This window comes from Zonotrichia albicollis, chromosome Z (assembly GCF_047830755.1).
Source record: "Zonotrichia albicollis isolate bZonAlb1 chromosome Z, bZonAlb1.hap1, whole genome shotgun sequence".
Classification (NCBI taxonomy): domain Eukaryota; kingdom Metazoa; phylum Chordata; class Aves; order Passeriformes; family Passerellidae; genus Zonotrichia; species Zonotrichia albicollis.
The window spans coordinates 37,718,609-37,741,085 of NC_133860.1; the positions used below are offsets into that span (position 1 = coordinate 37,718,609).

Consider the following 22,477-nt stretch of genomic DNA (forward strand, 5'->3'; position numbering starts at 1 on the left):
TGGATAAAAGTATAAGGGAAGAGAAAGGGGCAGAGATCCATCATACACTTGACCTTTCAGCTTTTTGGTTTCAGGCATCTGTTTCATGCTTTGTGTTTCTGTGTATTAATATCTTAAGAAGTATTGGAATTTAATGCAGGGCCCTGTGTACTAGTCTATACTTCAAGGAGTTGTGGTAATATGTTGCTCGTATAAAGAAAGAAAAAATTATTAATGCTTTGCCTCCCCTATCTCTTCCCTTTAGCTGGTCATTAAAACTTTGTTGATCCATATCTACTTTCTAGGAGAAGCTTATTTTGTGATTTGTTTTGGATGTTTTTTGAACACAATATTCAGGTTGAAGGCAGCTATGGTCAGCCAATGTTGAAGAAATATCATCATGGCTCTTTTTCATACAGTATTGATAGGTAGATGGCTGTTTTCTCCATGATCTGTCTGAAGTAGTATTTCACTTCAAATGCAACAAATCTTCACTTATAAATCTAATCTTGGTTTCTGCTTGGTGGTGTTGGTGGTGCTGTTTATAGCTCTTTAGGGCAGATATGGCTTTTAGACTCCACACTGACTGCAAACATTTAATTCTATTGGAAGTGCTATGCTTTGAATCCTAATATTTTCCAGGGAATTAAATGTCAACCTATGAATTTTGTTAATTGTGAATTTTGTCAATGAAGTATTTGGATTATGTGTAATTGAAATGAAAAAGAAAGTAGATGAATGGTCAGAAATGAATTTAAATTGCATTAAACCCACATTTTTTCTTGTTTTCTTTATTTGGGAATAAAAAAATATTTCTTCCATATTAACTGCATTTAAGAAGGGCTGTGTTGCTGTTTGATGGTCTGTTTCTATCTGCATGACTATTAGGGGGCATGCTGCTAGCAATATTGTGTTTTTGTTGTGCTGTGATGCTTAAACTAGAGGAAGAGGAATATGCAGCACCATTTTTGACAATAATGACTTTTATTTTTGACTTTAAATGGTCATAAAACAGTAGACTAATGAAAAATTCAGTGAGCCTTCCTTAAGGCCCTTTAACTCATCACCTATATAGTTTTATGGCATATCTGTCTGCCACAGATTCCTTCCTTCCTGTCTCTCCACATCTTTTATCTGTGCCTGACTGCAGTTTCTTTCATGCTGATGCAAAAGCAGGCAAGAACCGTCTAAGCAGATCTGAGCAGATTGTGCACAGGGTGGAGGTGCAGGTTTCTCAGAAGTGTTTATTTCTTATCAGGAACTGCTGATCAGACTTGCCTCCTAAGAAGGTTAATGTTATTGTCACATAGGCAGAGCTCTTCTCAAGCCTCCTTTGACAAATACTTTGCTGTCGGGTTTTGAATGACTTTGGTCTTTGCTTAAAAGGGGCCGTAAGTTAGGGCCCCTCCTTGCATACTTTTCTTTTCCCCTTGATTCCATGATTTGGTAGAGTTGAATTTGGGAGGCCTATTGGTAGATTCTAGTAATTGGAGCTTTTGCTTTTAATCATGCTTAGGAGAGAGTTTGCTCTTATTTAAAAGTGATTTTTATGAAGAATTTTCATGTAGCTGGTCACAGTCTGAGTTGAAATTACTTTAAATGTATTGCCTTGCTCATCTGAAAAATAATGAACCTGTTATTAGTTCTTTTACCAGAACTGGTCATTCTCACTTGGGTTGATACTCAGCTGATACGGATCTGACTGAGTAGTGATTATGAGCCAATACAGACAAGAATGACAAGTGAACAGGTCAAAGATACATGCTAGTGCTTAATGCAATTGCAAACAGGGTACAAAAAGCGTAAATTTTTTTTCTTGTTCTGTCAATAATTTATTAAAAATTCACAAAATCTCTCACTGGTTCACAAGTGTAAAACCTTTCTGTGGGAAATTATAGATTTTTTTTTACAGAATATTGATTAAAAATGGGCTGCAGGTTGTTGCTTTAGATACAGTTCAATAGCTATGCATGATTTACTCCTGTAGTATAGGCAGTTGGACTATAAATTAAAAATACAGTTTCTGTGTAGACCCGCGGAGCTAGTTTAAACATGTATAGGAGAAGGCTGATTTTGTGATGAGTGGGTAGTGTATGGGATTTGATGTGGACCCTTCATTCACAGAATCACAGAATAATCTGTGTTGGAAGGGACCCAAAAGGATCATAAAGTCTAGCTCTTGGCCCTACAGAGATAGATAGACACGCCATAAATCACACCATGTGGCTGCGAGCATTGTCCAAATGCTTCTTGAACTCTGTCAGGCTGGTGCTGTCACCACTTACTGGGGAGCCTGTTGCAGTGCCCAGCCACCTTCTGGGTGAAGAAACTTTTGCTAATGTCCAATCTAAACCTCCCCTGTTACAACTTCAGGCCGTTCTCTTGGGTTCTGTCACTGGGCACAGAGATAAGAGATGAGTGCCTGCCCCTCCTCTCACCCTCATGAGGAAGTTGTGACTGCAGTGAGGCCTCCCCACAGTGGAGGCCCCACAGGCAGCTCAGTCAGAGTTGTGCTACTCTTCAGTTTCTCTCATGAGCATTTTGAATTCTCCATGACAGACAGTTCTCTGGTGGTGACACAGACAATGGGACTCTGCACAGAGAATTAGTGTGGGCTTAAAAACATTAAGAAAATGATGCGGAATGTCTTCAATGCGGAATAGAAAGGGAAAGCTCAGCTGGGGAGTGCTTCTGCTTTAGGCTGTTTTTATGGGCCGTGTTGGTCTGGTCGGTCTCTTCCTCTCCATGGTCAGTAATAGTTGCTCCTGGAAGGCAATTCAGTGTGCATCTCAACGCTGAGTTTTGCAGGAGTGTAGGAAAACTGTAGTAGAGCTAGTTTATCTCATTCCTTGCACTGTAGGTTGTCAGTCATCTCACTTCAGGCATCTTTTCAGGGTAGGATGGATTTGGAATTAAAATGAAGTTGCTGCCTCCTTCAGTGTCCAAAGTTTAGGGGTCATTCTCCTGTTCTCTACCAGTCCCCTGCCACTCCATAAGTATTTTCAAATATTGTTTGTAGACTTACGGTTTTGACTTTTCCATTTATTACTGAGAGGAATTTTTGGAAAATGCTTCAAAATAAATTGAAATAAAGGCAATTTTGTTAAGTTCTCATTGTAATAAGCTGATATGCTTAAAGTTATGGTAACAAGTCTGAAATTGGGCAATTAATTACTCTTTTATAGGCATAAAGGTATTTTGTGGGACACAGATTGAATGAAATTCTTTAACATTTTCTAGTTAGCTTCAAATATTAAAAAAAATAGAAAGCTAAAGTGTCTATGATACATAATGATAAATGTGTAGATGAAAGGAAATTAATTTGCACAAATTAATTGGGAAAAATTTTTCAGATTTGGCTTTGTCATTGTTTACTGTAAACTCCTTATGGACTTTATTGATTTATTGCTTATTTGGCTGTATGGTGGTTTTTTCGCTAATTAAAAAAATAGTAATCTCTTACTTTAAGGAGCAGGAAGTCTTTCTTTTTGTTTATCTGATTTATATAAATCAAAAAAATCCTTCGTGTCACATGAAATGTTTCTCACAGTCCAGAGAGCTTTCTGAGAGAGCATATTTCATGAGTACTTTATGGTAACTTGCTCTATGAAATATTAATGTAATAAAAACACTATAACAAAGATCCTCAAATGAAGCATGTAGATTGTAATACACTTGGCTTTTAAATTCAGTCAAGACTGCATGTGTGATTTCAGTGTTATGGCAAGTATTGAGCTTAGGTTGGCTATTCCTTCTGTTGTGTGAGATGAAGTAGGTTAGACTCGGAAAAGCATATGGTTTCTTGTAATTGGAAATAATTTCTAGTAACATCAAAACTAGAAAAGCAGTAAAACTGGCCTTATGCCCTTTCCTACTAAGCAGTGAAGGGATGTTTTGTCTAGATATGACTGGAAATATTTGCTACTTTTGAGCATATTACTTACTTTGTATTTTACAGGGTATTTTACCTCTTGATTTCTTTCCCCTCCAAAACAGACATTCCTCTGAAAACTGCCTTCCCCAAAACAATAGAAGACTGAGTTTGCAAACATCTGTAATTTGGTTGCTTTTTATTTCCATTTTGTCAGTGTTAATTTGTAAGAATGGTCTTATGGAAACTGGAGGGGGCTAATTATATAAAGTACTTGTTTATAAGTTGGATTGCTGAAAGGAAGAAACATAAGAAATGTCCAATGTCTATGAAGAACAGTTCTACTTCTTCAGAAAGAGCTTTCCCTCTTCCTCTCTTTTTAATAGTATAATACTGAAAATGAGTAAGTGTGTCTTTGTTAAATATGCCATTAACTTCAGCTAAATTGACATAATGTTGACAGTTATTATGGGAACTGTTTCAAAACTAATTATGCTAATTAGAACTTAACTACCAGTAATTGCATGTATTCAAACAGCACACCAACACCCTTTTGTGTGTTTTATTCCCCAGATGTAAGACAGCCATTTGTTGTCTGAGAAGCTGCAAGATTACTGCATAGATAATAAACGATAGTGAACAAATAAAATACATTCTTTAGAAGCACTAATTGGTTAGATAAGTGAGTGACAGTATCAATTGTGCTTAGCAAACCCAAGTAATTCAAAAAAGGCTTTTATTTAAATGTTTTATTTTGGAATTGAGGAAATTTTTCAAATTACTAATTGTCTGTGCTCAGTTTTATATAATGAATATCAGGTGTAGCTGAATTTATTTTTAAGTAAACTTCCTTGAAAGCAAAAGGGAACTGCATCTGAAACTTGGGTTTCTTTAGTTCTTCCTGTCCAGGGATTCATATTTTCAATGCTTGAGTGTGAGCAGGTAATTAATACTCTGACAGTTAATGCAGTGCAAGTACAAAGATGGCACAAAGCTTTGTGAGAAGCACAAAAACTATGTAATATTGCCAAAGTAGCCAGTCTTGGTTTGTTATCTCTAATCTCCCCAAAATGTTAGCTAGGCTTCAGAAACACAGAGTCTGAACTGAGGAAATAGCTTGAATGCTAAAGCACTGTATAAAGCTGAAAACCATATTCTTATTTAACTTAACATAAGCTTAACATCTGAGAGTAATTACTGAAAATCTTTTTAAAATGTGAGGTTTTTATTCCTATGAAATGCTAAAATTGTCAAGTAATGATAGCAGGTTTTCTATGCTTCAGTTGCTTCTAACTTTTAAGACTAGAGAGCTGTTCTCCCTTGTGCACTTTATTCCATTTATTCCTTACCCATGAATATGTATTTGCTTTCATATTTCTTTGTATTTGCCTTTTAACAAATACTTAATTGCAGTTCTAATCCAGTAGATAGATCTAATTTAGTAGTAGCAAGAGGGAGGTGAACATACATCTTCATAGAAATGCCTATATATTTTGTATTTGTACACAACAAAAGGCCAGAGTAGACATGGTCCAGAGCTGTGAAACTGTAATACTCTGATGAGCTGATGCAAGAAGTTGGTGACTGGGTATTCTCTTCCATAAATACAAGTATATCTCTACTTGGCTCTATCACTGTTTTCAAAATAGTCATGGTGTACTTGAATTTACTACAAAACTGTAGATTCAGCTGCTTGACAGAATTCTAGATACTGAATCCTTTCTTAAGTCATCTGTTTAAAATTAGTGGCTTTATTAATTCTTATACTTTCTTGCTTGTTCTTGGGTGTGGATAGAATACAGATGTAGTGACAGCTGGGATTAACATTTCTCCCAGAGAGAGTTTGTGATTTCTCAGAGTTGAGAACTCTGAGATATACTTTGTGCTGCAAATTATCATTAGTTAAAGAATAATGGGAAAAGTAAGTAAAATAATAATCTCTCAGAGAAGACTATCCTAGATTAAAAAGTCCTGTGAGCATATGCAGTGTGTTTTTCAAAAATACCCCCTTTGTGGTGAAGTAGGTCACTTCCCATCATCCTCACTTAGCTTCCAACTGTCAGGATGTTCTGAGCATGAGAGAGAACTGAAAGGAGATATTGCACAGTTTAATAGAGGTGAGTGTAGGTATAACCCTCTTCTGTATCCTGTTAATGGTACAGAATGAGTAGAGAACAAATACATGTAGGAGCTAAGCAGGACATCCCTGTTTTGCATGAGTACCATGCTTCTGTTTTCCAGATGTCCCATATAATAGTCTTCTTCCTTCGTGAGAGACTGAATGGTGAAAAGGCTCACTGGGACCAGCTTCTAGTTTTAGATAATCAAGAGCCTAGGGCTGTTAAAATTTTTGTCGGCTGAGGATATCTTTGTTCTTCTAGTGTAGGACCCACATGGTTGAGATCTGTAAGCTAGGTTAAATATAGTGCATCATCTCTGGAACTGAAGGGTCTGACTGTGTGTTAGTTGTGGCTCTGAATAAGGGCTTATTCTTGTCTGCTGCAATAATTGAGTTGTCTCTGTGTGGTGTTAGCGATGGTTATCTTAAATCTAGAATTGTGTTGCCACTATCACTTAGAAAGTGGGAAAAGTGGGAAGTGTTACCAAAGTGAGGCTGTGAACTTTTCATCCAGGTAGAATTGGCCACATGAGAGACAAAGGAGTAGTGGTGTTTTGCAGTAAACTATATAACCAGAAGAAGTCAATGTGTAATCATTTATAGTGTTTGAAGTTTAAATGCCTTTCTGGGAATAAAACTTCCTCGGCTTGTTGTTGGACTTTACTTAGGGGATAACTGCACAAAATGATAATCTGTGATTAACAAGGGATAAAGCTCAAGAATATAGTGAATTTCTTTGACCTTAGACCAAAAGGTTCTGCAGCTCCTTAGAAGGTTTATAGATGTGGAAATGGAAGGGGGATAAAGAGGTTGGAAAGGACATGGAGAGCAGGAAGAAACTGGAAGACTGACTGACATTTGGAAGGATTGAGGAAAATTTAGCCACAATACTGTCTCAGGATCCATGCTGTCTTCTGTTACCTCTGGTCACAAAAAGCAGACTATTGTGAATTCATTGTCTGTCAGTTAGCATTTTAATTGAAACACTGATACATCTACAGTTTGTAACATTTGATGAGAAAATAGTAAACAACAAGTTGCAAGAAGATCTTCCTTTGCTTGAGGAGTTCTGTGCTCATGTAAGAATCTAATTTGATTGGTCTGATTTCCAGTCTCAGAAGAACATAATGGAAGTTTAAACTAATTTCAATTACAGCTCTGTCTTTAAGATAAACTGAGATAAAGTGGGCATGGGGAATAATGTGATGAGTGTAGGAAAACTGCTGTCTATACTTCTGTCTGCATTCAGGATATGAAGTGAGAGGTGTTGGTAACCTGAGACTTGCCTGTGTGGTGTGGGTGAGTGTATAGGTTAGGGTATTGTTTGGTGTTCTTATAAGGCAATTATGATATCTTTGACTGTTCTTAGCAGTCTTAGGAATTTGGTACTCATGCATAATTAGAATAGGTTGATTAATTAAAAAAAAAAGGCGGCAGAGGACAAGATGCTGTTCCACTGACCTGAATTTTAATAGCGATACTCTATATTGTTAAGAAACTTAATTTTTAGCATTGTAAAAACTTTATTGCTAGTGCTGCTACTGCTATAAAACTTGATCCCTGTTTTGCAGTTTTAGTTAACAAAAATGCAAATACTAAAATTCTTTGAACTTCCTAGTAAAGTTTGGCTTTTTAAAATGATGGAATTGTTTGGAAGCTGATGAGATGTATTCCTGTCTGCTAATTTGTTTTGCTGTGGGGCTGTGCCCTTATATTAAAGGATAACGAAATAGGACACAATTCTAAATTGGTTAAGTAACATTTTTATTTTCCTTCCAGTAAGCTGACATGTTCTTATGCCTGTGGTACTTGCAAAGTGACTGTAATGTAGCAGAGGATGGAAGCAGACAGTTCGGAAACAATATCTCTCATTCCTCAAGCTGAAGTACTCCTATGGTTCTGATGATAGCTGTAAGTCTCAAAACAAAGAGACTCAAACTGAGTGAATGACACTGCTGACTTACAGGCACTGGAGTAGGGTAGGGAAATGTAATTTTTCCAGATCTCTGGTGGGAATGAACATTCGTCCACATTTATTTACTTAGTTAGTGTTTTTTAAGTTCCGCAAAGGTATCTAGCAAGAATTTTTCTGAACACAACAACAGTACTTTTGCGTTGGATGGTGCATTGCTGCTTTTGATCTCTTACAGTTTAAGGTTTAACAGCAACTGCGGTTTTACTGACCTGAAACTTTATGTGGGTTGACCACCACAGTTGGCTTTGACACATGCTGCTGGGTATTTGTAACTCTGGTTTTTAGTCAGAACGTACTTCCGTGTACATTCATGTGAAACCAGATGTGTTACTGTAAAATGCACTTTTGTCCTGTGGAGGCAGATGGGAATGTGGACTTCGGTATTTTTTACTACACCTTACCTCTTAGTATTCTTGTAGTCTCTGCCTTGTTCTGGTCATTGGTGATTTAATTGTTCTGGCTTCACTGGTGTGATGCTGTCAGTGCGTTTGCTTACCTCTTCTATACCCTGCCCCAATGGACTGATGGTTTTTAGCATGAAATCTGTTGTCACCTCAGTAAAACTAGAAAGTATTGTTTGGGGTTTTTTTCCTTTTATCACAGTATGCCCAATTGTGGTGCATATGTCCCTATCCAATTTAATCAGATTTTTAATAAAGTAATAGTACAGTAAGATCATTGCGTCTGTTAAGAATTTTTTTTCATGGTGTTGTAGAGATTAAGAAACTAGGCAAGTGCTCAAATTGACCCAATGTCACTTTAGTCAAAGATACAATAATCAGCAAGAGATTGGTTAACTGCTGCTCTCTCATGGATACATTTAACCTCTTGATCATTAAGAAAGAGCTGCAATTATGTGGTACAATGGAAGATACTTAGTATTTGGTCAGTTAAATTCAGAAATGATGGCTGGCTTTGTAAGCATGGAATAATTTCAAAGTAATAATATGTACTTGGCTGATCACAGATTCCTCTTGCTATCTGTTGAGTTGTCTATTTGAGAGAGGCTGAAGGTGGTAAGAAACAAAGTTGAATTATGAGATTGCCTGCTGTAAATGAGGGAGAAAAAATGAAATAAGGTAAGAGAGCTAGCCTACAGTGAAGTTGGATCTCAGTGTATTTCATTATTCTCATAAAAATTTTTCTTTCCAGTAAGAGCATATCCTGAACTAACATTCCTAGTATGAAGTTGCTTTCCCTGAAAGTTGTAACTGTGAATAAATCTTTTTGGTATGCTTGTTATATGTCCTCTGCCTATTAAATATGGGATTACTACTAGTGATCATTAGGAGAAATTCCCTTTTATTCCAGACTTCCTTACTTTGCTGATTTGTAATGGAACTTCTGTCCATAGGGAGTCAAGACTTCAGCAACATTAACTATCTTCTGAATTAATTTGAATGTTGAAAAGCTTAACTATTGCTCTCTAATGAAGGAGAATGTTTTTGTGAAGCAGCTGGACCATGTATAGTGGTAAGTATTGAATCTTATAGTGGAAAAAACAGCCAAAACACACCAAGAAAAATTATGTGTCCTTAAGAGAAAGTACATTAATTATTATGTCATTAAGAAAACACTGCAAGTGTTGAGATTAAATACTTCTAAAAATGAAAAAGGGACATCAAAATAAAGGAGACTAGGTGCATCATTGTTCAGGGTAATCTCAGAACAAGAACTGACACCTTGCCAAAGTTTGAGAATTTTGGTTGGAGTGCAACTTGCCTACTACTGATTTCACTTGAGAATTAAACTTCTGAGTGTCTAACAGGTATTATTCTGAATGTAACTGCTATTACTGTTTTGCCATGGGTTTTTTTTTTAAGAATTTGTTTCCTTTTCCATTTACAGGATGTGAAATATTCTGCTGAGCTGATTGTTAGAAAAGCCTCAGCTCAGAAGGTTTTTTTTTCTCTGAAAACATACCTCTATCTGTGGCACTTCAAATTCTAAGATTAAAAATGGTGTAGCTTCTGTATGTTTGATGTAAGTTTTTTTTGGGGAGATACTGAGACAAATAGTTCAGCAATTATTGAAAGAAGGAGAGAACATTATATGTGTATTTCAGTTCTTGTTGAAAGGACAAGAGATGAGTACCCATGAGTACCCGGACTGTACTCGTGATGTGTTTGTCTTTTCAGAAAGAAATTTCTTTTATGTTATTGTGTAATTATGGAAGATACAGAGAATTGGAGGGCTGACTGCCTTTTTTAATTGACGATCTAGCTATGCATTTTGATGGAGTAAGAAACACAGTATTTGATGGAAAAGGCAAAATCGGTGAAGCTGGCATGTCTGTTGTGTACTGTCTTCTTGTATGTGTGCTGTCACTGAAAGAGGAATTGATTAACTTCTTTCAGTAACTTGTTTGAAAAATTGGTTTTCTTCTGCAAAAGTTATTTTTCTTGTAATATTTTGAAGAGGGATTGATTCCATGGGGTAACAAATGAGCCCCTCCGAGTGAGTGAGCCCAGAAGAAGTTGGTGCAAGGAGGATTTTGTCCGGCAGGTGGCAGAGGACGCGGTGTGTATCTGCTCTCCATGTCCATTCCCGCGTGTGTAAGGGGGACTGTTGGCAAGGCACACCTGCTTTCATGGAATAAAGTACTTCATTTTCAAGAACCTTAAAGTACAAGTAACAGAATCAGTAATTTTTTCTTTTATTAAGAAACAGCAGCAGTCAACTACTTCCTTAAAAGTAATAAATTGTTCTGCCCATCTGGTGTGGTTTGCAAGTTGTGTAGGTTTATCAGCTCTAGAAAAAGAGAATTAGTGTCTTGCTAACTGAGGAATCTTGAATTTTCCCTGCTTGTGATATGTATCCTTAGTAATATTCAGTGAGAATAATAAACTGCCTCTTAATGGAGACATAAACCTGGTAATTGGAGTGCATCTTGGACTTTCAGGAAGCCAGCCTGGCTTACCTGAATGTGTGTTTGTGTAATGTGGTGAAGTGAAACACAAATTAAATGGTGCCCTATTGATCCATGCAGTGATTATTGCCCAAAAGTCTTTACTTGTGAAGTATAGAAGAGATGTAAATGCAGTAATGCACTTTGTGTGTGTGGGCAGGATTGTAATATTGAAGGAAGATAGAGGAAAAACCTGGTGAGAACTCATAGTTTTATTGTCAGGCCAGCAATGGCTTCTCAGTGCTGTAGTTGGGGACTCAGAGATGCCTTGAAAACATTTGGCTGGTGGAGCATGTCTGTTTTCTTCTGCGAAGTAGTGGGTTAACATGTTGCACCCTGAAAGGGGGCTGTTGGCTTCACATGGAGCATTTATTCTATACTTTTTATAGGCCCTCAGAAGGAACACTAGGCAAATGTATACAGGAGCAAAAAAGGCTATATAAATGGAATAGCGTAACCTTTCCACTTTAAATAGTCAAAATATGTATTGCTTGCAGTGTCCAAAATTGTATGTGAGTTACTGGGCCTTGTTAGTAGTTGATTGTGATGTTGGGGATGTAACTTGATTCTGTTAAATTTATTAGTTTCTCAGAATTTCAATGTATGTTACTAATTATTAATAAATTGGTTTTATCAATCTCAAATTTAGGCATGGCAACTTTAGCTCCTAACATTCTTAAGTGTGAGAATTGCTTTCTCAATTTCTTAAAGCAATGTCCAGTTTCATATGATATCGTTGTATAGCTTCTGTGGGTAAATAAAGTCTTGGAAAATAAATAATGAAAACTGAGTGGTGGATTTTCATTACCCCATTCAAGGAGTTTGTGATAAAGCTGGCCTATATTCCTGCACTGACTGAATATCTTAAAAGCACTTCCCTGTTAATACTGTTGTTAAAACAGCAACCTTGTCTGTGGTTGTATAAGAAAATTCTTGAAAAATAAATTGCAGAGCTACAGTTCTGTTTTCTAGTCTAAAGGTACAGACTGAGAAGGTATCTGTGGCTTCGGGCGGATTTCAGCATTGCTTGCTTGGTGACGGTGTTAAGTGTTGGTCTGTCAATTTTTGCTGCTAATTTTGATTAAATGTCTCACTTCTGGTGCTGTAGCCAATTTCAGTGACAGTTCATAGATAGGAAAACTTCCAAAACTTGAAGGAACAAGAGGCAGATGGATAGAATTGTTTCCATAATCCTTTTCTCCTCAGGTAACATCAAAAACATTGCATTAAAGAAAACTCATGGGTTGTGTAGAAGTAGAGAGTGATACTATAATCCTTTGACTTACTTAAGATGGCTAGATGTTGAGCTGTATAGAATTCTTTAAAGGTAATCTTCATTTTGTTTCACTTCCCTTCTGTTTCTCTTCTATCAGATTGATTTAAAAAAATATATGTTCATCTCCCATCTGCCAGCACCACACATGGATTTCACTTTCATGCTTCTGTGACATCCTGTGATGATGATCTGGTATCCATTAAGATTCTAATGAAATCCCTTTTCCCCAAAGCATTGTGAAGTGACAGTATGGATGGTTTGGTGTGGATATATATGTATGGGACAGTTGAAAACTTCTGGGTGATGTTTTTAGAGATTTTGTGTGTGTGTGTGTGTAATAGAAAAAAAAATTTACTGTGTCTTCATAGGGTGTTCAAAATTCAGTGTAAAATACTCAGTGTAAAATTCCTTTAGGAACTGAAGCTATTTTCAGAATACTACAGAACAGGAATGTTGTCTAGATTATTTCTTAGTTATATGCAGAGTATGATTGTGGAACACGAAAGTGGCTCAATTTCTTTTATGACCATTCAGAAAAATAAACTTGAGCTCCTTTGTGGAACTGTAATGTTGTCTTCCCTTGACAGTTTATTCTTTAAACTGCTACAGAAGCACAGAATAATGTGGCTGGGAAGGGACACACAAGGATAATTGAATCCAACTCCTCATCTTGTGCAGGACACCCCAAGAGTCACACCATGTGCCTGAGTGCATTGTCCAAACTCTGTCAGGCTGGTGCTGTGAGCGCTTTCCTGGGGGTATTGTTCCAGTGCCCAGCCACCCTCTGGGTGAAGAAACTTTTTCTAATATCCATCCTAAACCTTTCCTGACAGCTTCATGCCTTTTCCTCAAGTCCTGTTGCTGGTCTTGAGACTGAAGAGATTGGTACTTGTCCCTCTGCTTCCTCTTGTGAGGACATTGTTGACGCTCCCCTCAGTCTCCTCCAGGCTGAACAGACCAAGTGTCCTCAGCCACTCCTCATCCTGCTTCCCCTCAGTGCCCTTCACCCCTCCATGCCCTCGCTGGACACTCTCCTGTGCTGTGCTTCTCACACTGCAGCACCCAAAGTGCCCCCAGCACTGCAGGTGAGGCTGCCCCGGTGCAGAGCAGAGCAGAGCAGGACAATCCCTCCCTTGCCCGGCTGCTGATGCTGTCCCTGATGCCCCACAGGACACGGGTGGCCCTCCTGGCTGCCAGGGCAATGCTGGCTCATGTTCAGCTTGCCAGGGACCAGGGCCCCAGGTTCATTACTGCGGGGCTGCTCTCCATTCAGAACCACAAAAGCAGTGTTTACAGGAGTTAGTTTCAAACCCATTGTAACTACAACATCCAGGGGAACATGCTATGGTATACTCTAATAGTTCTCTCATCTCTAATGTGCTTAGAAAAAGGCTGCATAAGAATTAATGTTAATCACTTCCAGGTATCTGTAGTTGTAGTTCACTTACCTTGACTTGTGAAATTATGGCAGTTGAAATACTTTAATATTTCTAGTAAGTTAGTTGAATAGCTTATCAGTGGTCAAAAATACGATGAGAAGCTCCCTTTTTACCTGTGCTGGAAAAAAGTTCTGTTATTTTGGGTAGCAGGTTATCAGAATAGAAGGAAATTATTTCATTGCTTGTTATCTATTCTAAGCATATGAATTCTCACATTTAGGAAGAAAATAATTATTTTTAAAACTCAGTGATGGTGATTGCATGCTGTAGAATATTTAAGGTATAGGAAATAGCCCTGACAGAGATAGATTTAGGGGCAGAGTACAAATGAGTTTTTTCATGGTGCATAATTAATATGATTTATCATATGCTACCACCATGTGTAGTATGAGAGTGGCAGCCACACATGGGATATGTGTATGCATAAAATTAAATTTAAATTAAATCTGCATTGTAAAACTCTAGTTACATATTCATATATAGTTTTGCATGCTTAGGTTTTATCTGGTTGATTGGCTGATTTCAGTAATTACAGCGATTTCTAAATTTTCTTGTTTTGTCAATCAGTATTATTTTTAAAGTGAAGCTTTATGATTAATGCAAAAAAGTGGCAGTTGAATGAAGATAAAAACTTACTAGATTTATGTAATTGTCCTGAAAACTGTCCTCTACCATGCTTCTTTGCAGCTTTAAATAAACATGGGCTTAGGAGAATGTGTCTAAATTAATTCTGAAACATCCTTCACATTTAATCAGGTCAAATGCTTCATTTATAGGGGAGAAAATTTTTTGGCAAAATTGGAAGTTGATAACTGTTGTCCTAAAATGATTTTGCCTTTCCTGATGGGGGGAAGGAAAAAAAAGTTTTTTTCATTCACTGTATACATTTTCTTTTGTGGCACATGTACAATAGAATTGTGCCTTTCTCCTACAAGTGATGTGAAAGAATATGTGAGATATTTTGCTGTATTTCGTATATATAAATATTACGATAATTATATTAAAATGTTTCAAACAGCATGGATTTTTCTTCTAAAACACAAATTCTTATATACCACAGTCTTACCTGCCATGGTTTTGATGGTGAATATAACTGAAATAATAGTCTGAAAATAATGAAAGCCTCCAGAAAAAAACTGTGCTATATGCATTTTTAAACATGAAGATGCACTTTTGGCAATAACTAAAGATATTCATAAATTGTGAGAAAATTCAGTGGATGCTTTCCTTTTTATGTGCAAACATCTGCTTTCAGTTCATTCCAGTACACCTTTATAAAATGCAGCACAAGCCTAGGAAAATGCCTTTTCTAGAATTGATAGTGAATGCACTTCTCACTGAAAGATAGTTTTATACTCTTCTGTTTGGGATTTATCTCATCTTCCACTGGAAGACAGTCTTGTCTTTGTTTCATTCTTCTGCCTTCCAGTATTACTTAGGCAGCTGTACCAATGACCTTCAGCATATTGCAAAACATGTTACACTTGCACTCTGTAGCTGGGTAGTTTCTTCATGCATGCACGTCTGTGCTCTTTGTCTGCCTGTAATCCTTTCTGTAAATTGTTCTGCTATGAAATTATAGCTTCAGTGGTACTTGAGGGGTTTTGTTAGGTTGTGGGCTTTTTGCATCTGTGCCTGTGAGTGACACATTACTTGAAGGTACAACTTTCTTATACTGTTGTGCCAGTACTGACCTCTGAGCTAGATAGCATGGGGTACTTTTAATTCATACATACACAGTTAAATACACAGTTAGGCTGAAATGATGGCTTCAGTACTTCAGTATTACTTACCTTTAAAGGAACTGATAAATTGAGCATTGAGAAATTTTGTATTTCAGTGATTTAAATATAACTTTTGCAATATGAATAAAGATTGGCTGTAAAAATGCAAACAGCCTTGTAGCTGAAACTTGCAGTGTGTCATGAGAGACAAATGGTAAGATTTTGCCTCTCATCCTTGAAACTTCACAGTCTTTGGTTAATTATTTTTGCCACCCTTACTAGAAGCATGCAACAGCATTTAGATTGTCATTCATTTACCTGTGTTGTTATTGGAAACAGAAACACAGAAGAGATCCTATGTGAGGACAACATGGATGCAAATGATTTGGACAAAGTTTTAAAATGTTATAAGAAGAAGGAAGATGACATTTTGAAATGGAAAAGGGAAAACAGGAATATTGGGTGGAATCCACAGGAGATAATGTAGCATTTTTTCCCCTCTGTTTCAAGCAGGTGAGGGGATCTAGTCACTTTTCACTTTGATTCTGTAAAGCAAAAAAGTTTTCACTAGGGTCAGCATGCTGCTTAAAGAGATACTACTCTTGGAAAATGAATTCAGGAGGGATGAGTAGCCTTTGTTACAGAGGGAGGCAGGATAGTTGCATATCGCCTTCTGGCCTACAGATTTGTAAATCTATCAGTGTGTTTGAGTTTCCTTGTCTCCCTCTTGTGGAAACGGAGTTTTGGTCAGTGTGAGTATCTCGTTTCGTAACTGAAGTGCGGCTCTAATTCTGTAACTGAAGTCTGTGTCGGCTGAGTTGTAAGCCACTGACCAAATGTGATGGATGCATTTGGAGCTGGAGACATTAAGGGACAGGGAAGAATAAACATGTTCAATTAACATCACTGTGTAACTTAGATAAAAATTGACTGCTTTTTAGAATGATACAGAGAAATGTAGCTTAATGGCAGAAGTTATATATTTTTTAATTGTAACAAGTGTAAAATAATAACTTTAATGCATTTCAGTTGTATGAAGAAGAGTTGAGGGTTGGGGGCAGGGAATACAGCAGCCTTTTCTTTTGCTGTTCTTCAGATAAGCTCTTACTGCTCAACATTATCCTTTCAGCTATCCTTCATTTTTTTTGTTCTAAATGCCTTTGCTCCTGGCAGGTTTTACTATTATGGAATGTACATGGACTACTTCTCAAAATGATGCAATATGACAGGAAATCAATATTTCTTTTTCATACTAGATTTAAGGGTGTGATTGTCATAGCCTCATCTTAGAGTGTTAATGGGTGAATAGCTAATAGTATGGTCACAGCCTTTGTGGGGCGGGGGGGGGAAATCGGTGATCTGTTTAACCAGCAGCTTGGCAGATATGAAAACTCCCACTGCTGTTTTGCTCCTTAAAATCTGTGCTTTCAGATGTAACCTTTAAGGATCTAGCACCTAGTTTTTGACGGAGATGAGTTTTTCTTGCACCAGTGGAGTCGGCTGAGCTGATGAGAGGCCCTCGGGCGACAAGCCCAAGGTCACAGCCGGACCTGCTGGCCGCGGTGCCTGCACCCCTGACACAATCCGTCCTCTCTCCGCGGGTTCTCCGCAGCCGCACTTGGGAATCCAGTAGGGCGCGGCTTCTCCCACGGTGCCGCTATGGCCCTGCTGCCGTTCCCTCCGGCGAGGCAAGGGAAGCTCGTTCCCCGCGCTGTGGCTCCAGGTGCCCGAGCGGCCGCGGGCGCCGTGGGGCGGCCCCGGACTGCGCCCCGAAGTTGCCGGGCGCGCACCTCGCGCGGTCACGTGCGGCGGCGGCGCCAATCGGCGCGGGCGTGATGTCAGCGCTCGGCAGCTGCGGGGATGCGGAGCGGGCTCCGGGCGGTCCGGCATGGCCAGGCGGCGCCGCGCGGCGTGAGGGCGGCGGAGCGCCGGCATGGACGAGCCGGGCATCCTGCGGAGGCGCGGGCTGCAGGTGGGGCGGGGCGCGGCGGGGCGGGGCGCGCTCCCGCAGTTGGGAAGTTGCCCTCCTCACCTGCGGCGGGGCGCGGTGCCGGCGGGGGGATACCTGTGGGTGGGCGGCGGCGGCGGCGGCCGGGCTGCCGGGGGCGGGCGGCGGGCTGGTCCGCGGAGCCGGCGGTGCAGCCCGTGCCCGGGCGCTTCCCGAGGAGCCGAGAGCGGCGGTGGCGGCGTGGTTCTCCCCGGGCCGGGCAGCGGACGGGCATTACCGGGGGGGTGAAAGTTTGGCGGGGCTCGGCGCTCCGGGCGGCTGCGGCGCACTTTGCTGAACGGCGGAGCGGGCGCGTCTTCCTTTCCCGGGCGGCTTTGGGCTGACTTTTCCGCTGGCGTCCCTTAACTCTAGAAAACCCCGTATCCCAAATAGAGCGAGGGTTATGACACGGTGTTGGTGCCGTATGTTGTTTGAAGCCAAGTCTCGAACCGTATACCCTTCTAGGATAAGCCCCTCAAATAATTAGAATGTGCGCAGTTATATACATATATCTATTGGCAGAAAGTGTATTTATAAAGAATATGTGACTACTGGCGAATAGACGGCGTAGTTACTTTTTTAATGTTTCACCAAAATGGAGCACTACCTCAAACTACATCATTACGGCCCATTGTTCAGAAAGCCCCTTTTCTCAAGTAGCTCTCAGCGATGAATGTACTTCCTTTCTTTTGTTTTCCTCCACATCTGCAATTTCAATGGGAGGAGGGTGAAAAGGAAAGTCTCCATACATTTGGGATCCTTATTCTTAAGTAATATAAACTCCCATAAAACGTTTAACATGCACTGAACTTGCACTGTTCTGAACTTTTTAGTAAGACACCCTTTTTGATCAGTGCTTTCAACTTGGTGCTGATCCAGTGCGACAGTTTTTGTTAGACAGAGGTGTACAAGTTGAGTCTGTAGCACGTTGTTATGTAGGATATGGAAGTCCTCAAATTCTCTTGGGCCTTTTAAAGAATCCATTAACTTTTCTTTAACTTTTTGCACGATAACACTTGCCTGTGGAAAGTAAGTAACTTTCATAAAAAAATTAATTTAGTCAGTCCTTATATCTTAAATATTTTCTGTCATTGATAGCCAGGTGGGGGGAGAATCTCTGCTGCAGATTGAGACCGCGGATGACAGCTTTTAAAGGATGTAAGAGTTTCAAGAGGTATATCTTCGTAGTGAAACCGGATTTCCTTCTCTTAAACCTGCTCTAATCCATTTAGTAGTGTAAACCGGATTTCTTCCTTTTGAATTGAACTGCATTCTGGTCTGATTAACTTAAACCTTTGTGTGAAAGAAATGTGTTGAGTTCTGCAGATGTTATTTTTATTTTATTTTCTGAACTTTAACAAAACAATTTTGAATGAATACCAAAAATATTTTACAGCTATTTACAGTCACCTGAGAGTATTAGGAGTTATACAGTGACTAGTCCAAGTAGCAGAGGGGCCTATTCACGCTTGCAGTACCTGCAGTTTTTGAAGATGTGTACTTTATGACTGTTCTTAGCACCTGGTCCTTGAATGGAGAAAATCAGCTAGTGGTCAGAAGTGTTAAAATTGACATACTGTCATTTAGAAAAAGATGGGAGGGATAGAAATGCTGTTTACACTTAAGTTGTATTCATTAAAAAATTAAAGTGAATCTGTCTATTATATTGTCCTCTTGCTCTCCTATATTCTTCTGTTGCTTTGTTTCTGTCTTATCTGTGTTCATGCAACTAGCCTAGAGACTGGTATGATGATCTTGTGAGCTGGAAAGCAGGTTATATGACAAAGGGTGTAGCTGCTGTTTTAAGTTTTGTTAATAAATACTAAGTGTCTGAGTTGTTTACTTTGCTGACCTTTTGATATTATAGTACATTCCAAAATAGTGGCTTGGTTATTTTATAGTCATAGTATAAGTTTTTACCATAAAAAACCACCAACCCTAAATAACTCTCCACTCTTTGTTTCCTGTAGGAGTAATCCATGTATTTTGCCCCTTCTTCTTTTTCACATGTTATTGATACTCTCATGTAAAGACTGTTGAGTATGTTCTCAAAAAAAATAAACAAAAATCCTCCAAGAGAATAAAAAAACCCCAAAACACCCCAAAAACCTCAAAATGAAAAAACACCAAACCCAAACAGACAAACCCCCTGCAACAAAACACCCACCTCCCCCTCCAAATAGCAAAACAGTGACCCCCAAAAATCAGTGGAGGAAAAGGAAAGGAAATTTTGTGAGTTAAGACTGTTCTAAAATACCTGTGATCTTAAATATAAGGTCAGATAACTTCATGTAACTTTGTCAGTTCTCTGGGTTAGAAGTAGAAATTTTAAAAGCAGGTAAATCTGCTTTAAAACTGTGTGCTTTCTTAGGTGAAGCTGCATTTAAATTAAACTGAGGATACAATGATAAATATCATATGAGTAAATTAAAAGCAAAGTTGGTATAACTGCTGGTTTTCTTTTTAATTTGTACACAGTTTGCTTCAAAGCTTGATTTACAGGACACACAAACCATTTCCTTTTAGATGGGAACCTGATGTAGTTGTGTTTAGTGCCTTGTACCATCGTGCTGTGTTTAAAAAAAAAGCCAGGAAGTAGCTTGAATTGAATCTCAAAATACAAGACTTAAGTAAATATGTAGACTTGGATAAATCTTGTTTCAGCTTGATATGTAAAAGATTTTTAGTTGAGGCTTCTAAGAGAAACGGAACCTTTAATTGGTTGCAACCTGGGTACACATATCTACTTAATCTTGCTACAACCTTTTTCTTGTGTCTAGCTGTGTATTTGTATTCATGGAAGAATAAAGACATCTGAATCTGTGGTACATGCTCCTTTTCAATGAGCAGATTCTGAAGGTTTAATTGCAAAGAACACTTTTTTGGTAAGAAACATCAGGATAAAATTGATAATTTCTTTCAACTTCTAAGTTTTTAAAGCGCAGTTTAGTATGGATTGAAATAAAAATTTCTTGCAAATAAATTTGAAAAAGGTGAAAACAGCTAGTTACTTCTTGCACGTTGTAATTACATTCTTAATTGCAGTCTGCTAACAGTTTATGTTTGTAGTTGTTTGACTAAGTAGTTACTTCCTATTGCCTTAAACTAACGACTCTGAACCCAGACATGGATGGTAAAGGTAGCACATATTTCCCTGAATCTGTAAGGATATGGGAATGCGGGAGAAACTTTACTGCCAGAAGCAGCCAGCTTCAGTCATGCTTCCACTGCTGATTAAGCTTTCACTTTGTCAGAGAGATGCTTTTTGGGCCTTCACTTTTCCTTTTGCTAATTTCAGTTCTCCTTTAAGTGGTCCGTAAACAGTGTCCTGTAAATCTTTGGGTAATTACATGAGCTTTTTTAATTAGACTTGCAGAGAAATAGACCAACAGCAGAGAAAGCAGATGTATGCATGAACCCTCTCAAATGTCAAAAAATTGCTGTGTTTATTTCTTTTCTTCTCTCTAGGTATATATACACTTTCTTTTTCAATGCTGGAAAATTTTCATAGGGAATCTAATCCTTCTTTAAATTCAGGGTGACTGCACTACATTGTTTGCAGTGATATGATTATAGTCAACATGGAAAATTCCACTTGGAAATCTAATACATGCATTGATTTGAGGGGGCAATGGGTATGAAGTAAAAGTAATTTAATCACAAAATTCAGACTTACTGCTGTAGAAATGGAAGTTGGCAATGTAAAGGAAAATGTGGTGTAAATAGAAAGTTGCTATTTTTGTGGATTTGAGAAAATCAATTTATACCAATTCCATGGTTTCCTAGAAAGGCTTGCAAGGGGCACAGTCATTATGTAGCCTTGACTGCTCCTTTCTTCTGTCTTCAGTACAGGAAAACAGTTATTTTTACAGATTGATGTTTTGAAATGTGTACATAAGTTGCTGAGACCTTTGCAAAAAGTCATACCTTACAGACTTTTCTAAGTGCTTGCTTATTGGCTTAACTGGAAATGCATTTACTGAGAAATCAGAAAGAAAGGAAAGAACTTCATGGAAAAAATGGCCTTACTCACAATCTCACTAAGCAGCTGAGATTTCTTGGGAGAAGAAGGTTTAATGAAAAGAATTCTTTCTGAAATACTGAAAATTGACGTGTGAAGTAAAAGGGTTATCTTGGAAGCCACGCTCTACAGGAGAGAAAAGGAAAGAGGTAGGCTGTAACTATCTCTTCTAAATAACTATCTCTTCTAAGTGCAGTTTGTGTTTGGGTGCTCTGCTGAGAAAAAAAAGAAGTTGAAGATCATTAGTTGGAATTTGGCCTGGTGTCTCTTGCACAGTGAAGCAAAAAAGGGTGTAAAAGTCAGTCTTACAGATAAGGTTCTGGCAGGGTTCTTAATTTTCACTGGTTTGAATGATGTGTATGTCAGTGTTCTTCTGTCAAGAGAGAGAGAGAGAGACCTTACCCATTGTTTCTGCTGGTGTTTCTGTATTAGTGGAAATGGTTTTACAGTATCAAAGATGAGTTGTGTAACTGTGAATCAGGTTTCATGTATCTCTCTGCCTCTCAATGTGTGTGTGTAAGAAAAATTTTGTGGAGGGCATGGAACCAGAGAAGGATTTAAAACAAACAAACAAAAATTGCAGTTTGCAGTGGATTCAGATTAATCAGTTAAAAGCAGACAGATGTAACACTTCCAGTGTGGTATGGGAATAGCTGTGTGTCTGCACACTGCATTAATGCCCTGCTTAGTAGTTGTGCCCAGACCTGCCTGAAAGGGGCTATACCTGCAAACTAAACTTCTCTACATTTACTAAAACCTCAAAAATTTTGGAGTAATTGAGCTACTCAGAACTACTTAAATTGTGACACTTGCTCCTTCATTTTATGAGTGCATTGCATGAGCAACATGCATAGATGTAATATGTAAAAAATCTCTAAATTTTTTTGGTGTTTATTTTTCTGGTTAGAGCTATATTTATTTTTGAGTCCTTCTATATACTGTTATAGAAAACAGGGCATCTTAGGTACTAAGATGTACCTAAAGTTAGAATAGATGGTTTCTTGGCTTAAATAGTGATAGGCAGAGATAGCTGCCATTAGAAAGCTAAAGAGCAGCCTTCTGAGAGAAGAGATACTGAGATAAAGAACATATTTCCTCTCCTTCTTAGCTGTCACTTGTGCAGGCCTAATAGACTGTCCAATCTCTTGATCAGTTTATTCACCTCTACTTTCCAGACA

The 22,477-nt window shown here is 38.5% G+C and overlaps 1 protein-coding gene across 11 annotated transcripts in view; it reads left to right on the plus strand.

Moving 5' to 3' along the window:
* MAST4 (microtubule associated serine/threonine kinase family member 4) overlaps positions 1 to 22,477 on the plus strand; it is a 291,175-nt gene that overhangs the window by 80,035 nt on the left and 188,663 nt on the right. For 2 of the 11 annotated variants that reach the window (XM_074533269.1, XM_074533272.1), the window contains exon 1: positions 17,111 to 17,263. The exons of 6 other annotated variants lie outside the window; for them this stretch is intronic. In XM_074533269.1, the coding sequence (XP_074389370.1) occupies positions 17,225 to 17,263 (39 nt within the window). In that variant the 5' untranslated portion in view covers positions 17,111 to 17,224. Of the gene's footprint in view, positions 1 to 16,784; positions 17,264 to 22,477 lie in introns of those variants that run through there. 3 more of the 11 variants (XM_074533271.1, XM_074533275.1, XM_074533267.1) reach the window with 2 other exon arrangements.